Source organism: Gekko japonicus, unplaced genomic scaffold, assembly GCF_001447785.1.
Source record: "Gekko japonicus isolate JY-2015 unplaced genomic scaffold, Gekko_japonicus_V1.1 scaffold1649, whole genome shotgun sequence".
Taxonomy (NCBI): Eukaryota; Metazoa; Chordata; class Lepidosauria; order Squamata; family Gekkonidae; genus Gekko; species Gekko japonicus.
The window spans coordinates 122449-129144 of NW_015160262.1; the positions used below are offsets into that span (position 1 = coordinate 122449).

A 6696-nucleotide genomic window follows, 5' to 3' on the forward strand; every position below is an offset into this window, starting at 1 on the left:
TGTACAAGCTGCAATATCTTATTAAATTACTAACACCTCTTCTCTCCCTTTAAGAAGAAGAAGAAGAAGAGATTGGATTTATACCCCGCCCTTCACTGCCCAAAGGTGTCTCAGAGCGGCTTACAAACTCCTTTCCCTTCCCCTCCCCACAACAGACACCCTGTGAGGTAAGTGGGGCTGAGAGAGCTCTGACTGCTCTTTTTCAAGGACAGCTCTTATCAGAACTACGGCTTGCCCAAGGTCATCCAGCCAGGTGCAAGTGGAGGAGTGAGGAATCAAACCCGGTTCTCCCAGATTAGAGTCCACACTCTAAACCACTACACCAAACTGGCTCTCAAACTGGCTTTTAAAAAATATACTGTAAATCCTCTCCCTTTAGACTTTTTTTTTCAAATAATATTTGAATTTCAAATAAGAGAAAGAATATTTGTTAAGGCAATTCTGTTATAATTTGATTATAATTTTAGAGGAAGTAATCGTGAACTTTAGCTTTAGTATTAAGCAGGGCTCTTTTTGTAGAAAAAGCCCAGCAGGAACTCATTAGCATAATAGGCCACGCCCAACAGCAGAAACTCATTAGCATATTGGGCCACACCCCCGACAGCACAGCTCATTAGCACATTAGGCCACACCCCCACGTTACCAGAAGTGTGGTCATCCAGCCACACCCACCTTTTGCTTGTTGTTGTTTACCTTGTTTGTTGTCAAAACCCAGGGCCTTTTTTTGTAGCAGGAATTCCTTTGCATGTTAGGCCACACACCCCTAATGTAGCCAATCCTAATGAGTTTCTGCTGTTGGGTGTGGCCTATTATGCTAATGAGTTCCTGGTGGGCGTAGCCAACTTGGAAGCCAGCCGGAACTCCATTCCTGTGCGTTCCTGACCAAAAATAGCCCTGGTATTAAGTAAATGTATTTGTATTTGTCACTGAGAGATCTTGGAAGTTTTAATGGTATGTTTCAATTCCTTCCTTTCCTTTTTCTTTTTTTCTTTCTCTTGTCATGTCCCCCCCCCCTTTTTTGTTTTCTTATTCTTTTTGGACTTTTAATCTTTGTTTTAAAAAAATTCAATACAAAGTGGGAAGGCCTCAGTCTCAATCCCCTGTTGTTGGCCCTCCAGAGGAACTGGCTTGGCCACTGTGTGAGACAGGAGGCTGGACTAGATGGACCGCTGGTCTGGTCCAGGAGGGCTCATGTTCTCAGGTGGCATTAGGCAAACCACTCTTAAGCTGGGCCCCTCATCTTGCAATATGGGGAAAATACTCCTGCTCACCCTTTCATGGCATTGTAAGGATTGCAGATTCCCATATGTTAAGCTCTTTGAACAATTATGGGAAAAGAAGACTACCTCCATGCTACACTTCACTGCTATGACGCCAAACTTTTATCCCTTATGGTCAATAGTGCCCCCCCATGTATATGCACACCGCGCAGGGCACATATGTCTCACTGACCCACATGCTCCAAGATATTAAATACAAGCTGCTCCTGATGTGTGCTGCGGCAGAGAAGGAGCTCTGCTACAGGATAAAGCCGCTTGGCTTTAATTCGCAGACAGGCGGCTGCCCTAAATCCGTAATTCTGTCTGGCTGTGCACAAGCAAAAGCCATTCTGCTCCAAGCATCTCTCTGGAAAGCAACACAAAGTTGTTGCCTTGCTTAACTGAAGGTCAATTTGTATCCCCTTGGTTAACATAGATGAGGAGGAGAAGGACGGAGGAGACTGGATTTATACACCGCCCTTCACTCCCCAAAGGAGTCTCAGAGCAGTTTACAATCCCTTTCCCTCCCCCTCCCCACAACAGACGCCCTGTGAGGTAGATGGGGCGGAGAGAGCGCTCTCAAAAACTGCCCTTGAGAAAACAGCTCTGAGAGAACTTGTGACTGACCCAAGGTCACACCAGCAGTTGCATGTGAAGGAGTGGGGAATCAAACCCAATTCTCCCAGATTAGAGTCCGTGCTCCTAACCACTACACCAAACTGGCGTTCTCTCTCTGAGTAAGCTCAGATGCCCAGGAATCCAATGGTCAGTGCTTTGAATCTTATTGTGTGGTGCCGTTAGTAACAAAAAAGAAGGCGTTGATCTCTAACACCCCAAACCATCATAAACAATGAGGTCCTTAGCAGAGTCACACCTTTTGAAGCTCATTGACTTCCAGGGCTGTAATTCTGTTTAGGATTTGCACAGGAATTCCCACATTGCCAGCCCAGTTTCCCCAGTATATGGCTCAAACTATGGAGGCTGGGGGAATTCAAGGCAGCCTGCAAAGAACCCCAGAAGGAAGCAATGAAATGGGCAAATGAAATTCACTGTAAGTAGTTCCAGAAGAACGGACAATGGAATAAAAATTCCTGACTTCGAAAAGTTTTGATGGGCTCTGTGATTTCCCAGGAAAGATATTTGGAGGGTGTGGCATGAGGCAGACTAGGCGAGGCAGGACTTTGCAGAAGCCACACTGATTTGCTTTCTGCAAGGCTCGTTCTACCGTGTGATTAATATTCTTGCTTTCAAAAAACTTTCTGCTGAGTTAGTTCAGTATGCAGTGGCTGGGAATTAACCCCCCCCCCCAAAATGTTGGGAATTAGGAAAGGGACACATAAATGAGCCAGTATCACAATGTCTTTATGTTGTCTGTGCTATGACTGCATTTGGAATACTGCATACATATCTAGTGGCCCTGTCTCAAGGAGAAGGCCATAGCATTGGAAAGAGACAAAGGGAAGAGCTACTCACAGGGCCTGGAGCACCTTCCCTACAAGGAAAGGCTAAAGTGTTTGGAAACAGATAGCCATATTAGCCTGTTGTAGCAAAACAAAACAAAATGCCTAGCAGCACCAGTTTGGTGTAGTGGTTAGAAGCGCGGACTCTAATCTGGAAGAAACGGGTTTGATTCCCCACTCTTCCACATGTAGCTGCTGGTGTGACCTTGGGTCAGTCACAAGTTCTCTCATAGCTGTTCTCTCAAGAGCAGTTCTCGAAAGAGCTCTTTCAGCCCCACCTACCTCACAGGGTGTCTGTTGTGGGGAGGGGAAGGGAAAGGAGATTGTAAGCCACTCTGAGGGTCTGGTAGTGAAGGCGGGGTATAAATCCAATCTCTTCTTCTTCTTCTTAAACACTAACAACATTTATTTCTTCTTCAAATGAGCTCTGACTCATGAAAACACACATAGAAATAAATGTTAGTCTAAGCTTCCACCGAATCCTTGTTTTGAAGCATTTGTAATTGGAGAATAGCACTGCAATCCTGAACAGGGCCACACCCTTCACGGAACACAGAAAGCTTCCTTACACTGAATTAGACCTTTGGTCCACCAAAGTCTGTATTGTCTACTCAGACTGGCAGTAGCTCTCCAGGGCCTTGGGCTGAGGTCTTTCACATCACCTACTGCCTGGCCCCTTTTAACTGGAGACACCAGGGATTGAACCTGGGACCTTCTGGATGCCAAGCAGATGCTCTATCACAGCCCCCCCCCCCCATGAGTGACAGACGTCAGTGCGTTTAGAAAGATGTAATTCTGTTTAGGACTACACTGCAGTGTTCCATCCCTGCAACGGCAGAATGGAACCTCCATGTTGAGAGGCAGTATACCTCTGAACACAAATGCTCAGAATATTACAGGACAGGACAGAAATGCTGCTTTCATATCTCCTTTTGGGATTCCCTGAGGCACCTGACTGGCTGTTGCTGGGATCAGAAGGCTGAACTAGACAAGCCCTAGGCCTGACCCAGCAGGGCTCTTGTTATGTTCTGCCTGTCTACTGAAATTCATCATACAACCGCCAGTGACGTCAGTCTTCTTATGACATTAATTACAACACCCTTCAAAGGCACACTGCAAATAAACTTGTTCAGAGACTTGTTAAGATGTAATCTTAAAAAGACGCAAGACGAAAACAATACGCCGTCGAGCATGCTGAGCCACAATTCCAGAACGAAACACTAAGATTACCGCAGCATCTTCAAGGAGAATCAAAGCATATGGTGGCATAATGGAGCATGAATTTACAGCGCTACAGATTAAAGCTTCATCTGGGAGGACATACCGCATCGTAGCAGAAAACTCCCAATTATGGGTTTTGTCGCTTTGTGGTCTAGAAAGCGAAATAATAATATGGATAGAGCCAGAGCGCCCTCTGCTGGTAAGAGGATGTAGATAGCCACCGTGATCCAAATTTCAATCTGAGGATTTCAGTGTTCGTATGGTAAAAACAAATCCACAGGGCAGCAATAGGGAACAGGATCTAATATCTGGTGCAGAATTTGTTACCACATGGATCTTAGGATTTCTCTAGAAAGCTAGTTTCTAGAACATAGGTGGCCAAACTGGCTCGGGAGCCGCATGCGGCTCTTTAACACATGTTGTGCGGCTCCCGGCAGGGTGGCTGGGGAAGTGAAGGGGAGGCATACCTCCACGATAGGTCTTCCCTTCCCTAGCCAGGGTTCCCCTCCCTGGGAAGGCTTGAGGTGGGGGGGGGGGAAGCAGAGAAAGAAAGCAACTTTAACTTTGAATGTGTTCTCAAAGGAGCCCACCACCACCAGCTGTCTTGGAGAAGGCATTTGTCTCTTTAAATTTTATTTATTTATTTATTTATTATTAAATTTATACCCCGCCCTTCCCCATGGGGCTCAGGGCGGCTTACAAGGCAAGAAAAAACACTTGCTAATAAAACATCAATACCATAGTACAATTAAAACATCATGTACAATTTAAAACATCATATACAATTTAAAACATTAAAGTGCTCAAAAACATTAAAGTGCTTCTCCATAGGGCTGCCAAGTGGGGGTGGGGGGCAGGTAAACCTGGCAACCCTAGAAAGGGATCCTTAATTATCTGTTATGTTCCAGGGAGGGGATGAGTGACTATTAGTACTGTTTTTCTCTTTGCAACTGCAGTAATTGCTCTTTTTTAAAAAAGCATTGTAATTGAATGCAGTGTATGAACAGGAAGTAACTACTAAAGCTGGGAGTGGAAACAAAGTAAACAAAGTGTAAAACAGCAATAAATAAACAGTACCCCTGAGAAACCATAACAGTGTTTTGACTATCTACGTTGCTATCAGCTTCTTCAGGAACTCTCAGACGCAATAATTCCTTTAACAGGCTTTATTGAGAAATCAGGAAAGTTGATGTAAAGTCAAACTCTTTGGCAGAACTGATTAATATTACAAAGTTGGGAATTACAAGACCTTTGGTCCAACCCTCATTCATACGTCAGGATTACATAGTGCATAGACAGGTTAATACAGTACAAACAGGATGGTGTGGATGTTATCATTTTATGTCTTCCCCCAAAGGCCATGAGGATTAGAAATGGCGAAGTTCTCTCTGGCCTCTGTGGAGGAGGCTTCCTTTCACAGTGGTGCTAGTGCAGCTAATCTACAGTTCACACATACATGTCTTAAACCCCCCCCCCCCTTTCAGGAATGTCAGGGGAGGACCGCATAGACAGTACCCGCAGGTGCGGAGATGAAGCTTGGGAATCAGAAGTAAAGACCTCAAGCGGGGTAAACAATAACAGTGTGAAGCTATGTACATCAGAGAACCACAGTTACAAATACATGATCAATAGTCAAGCTAAGGTCCGATCCTAACAGTTGCACAAAGACAGTGCAATCTTGTTCACAAGTACTTGAGAGTAAACATTTGAACACAGATTTCCTTTGCAGTAGACATGCACAGCATTGCACTGGCAGATGTACCCCAGTTTTTTAAAACAGTACACATCATATCTGAAAAAGACAACAGAGAGAAAAAAGCATGCAATGATGCAGTTTAGGTTCTCTGTTAAAGCTAATAACAATAATATCAATTAAACAATAACATTAAATTATTACTCTTCGTATAATTAAAATAACATTCTTGGTAGTAATAATAATTTTGTTACAATATTAATGTCAAAGAACATAAAATTAGGAGTATCACTAATACAACATAGTTAATATTACTGTTGAAATCATAATGAATAATATTTTAATGTATAATAACAATACAATTATATATTTACAATTATAATTATATGTATCCACACACACTAGATATGATTGTAAATGTATACAGATTCGGAAGGATTGACGTTGAGGAAATTCTGTTCCACTGTATCTGAAGAAGTGTGTGCACAAGGACGCTTATACCTTGGATAAAACTTAAAGGTGCCACTGGACTCAAACTTTGTTCTGTAAATGTATATGTTATACATAATCCAATAATCGTATAACAACAGATGAGGAACAATACTGTATACATTTTAAGAAGATAAACCAACTTTCCCTCCTTGGCTAGAAAAGAATGAGCTCAAAGGGACTCCCGGTCGGCGCTCGTTTGCTTTCGCCTTAGCCAGCCATCTAGCGTCGGCGTTGGACTGGCGGGGTCTGCCTGGGGGGGCGCGTTCCGCGCAGGCGCGTAGTGGCAGGGGCGGGCCTTGTCAGGGAGCAGAAGCAACCCCCCCCTCCTCCCCTCCTTTCGGCCCTCACTCTCGGCGGCCTCTCTCGCCCCCCTCCGCGGTCCCTGGACTTGGCGCGACGATGGCGGACGAGGAGCTGGAGGCGCTGCGCAAGCAGAGGTTGGCCGAGCTGCAGGCCAAGCACGGGGTGAGGAAGAACCGGCCCCACCCACGCCCCGTCAGGCCCGAGGGGGTCGGGCCTCGCTGCCCCCCCCCCCCCACGCTCTCTCGAGGCCGGCCTCGGGCTGGCCGTG

At 45.1% G+C, this 6696-nt stretch overlaps 1 protein-coding gene across 2 annotated transcripts in view; it reads left to right on the forward strand.

Annotated features, from left to right (window-relative positions):
• The first annotated feature begins 6423 nt into the window (after positions 1 to 6423).
• The window catches only part of PDCD5 (programmed cell death 5), a 13285-nt gene continuing 13012 nt past the window's right edge, over positions 6424 to 6696 (forward strand). For both annotated transcript variants that reach the window (XM_015414885.1, XM_015414876.1), the window contains exon 1: positions 6424 to 6590. In XM_015414885.1, the coding sequence (XP_015270371.1) occupies positions 6525 to 6590 (66 nt within the window). In that variant the 5' untranslated portion in view covers positions 6424 to 6524. The remainder of the gene's footprint in view (positions 6591 to 6696) is intronic.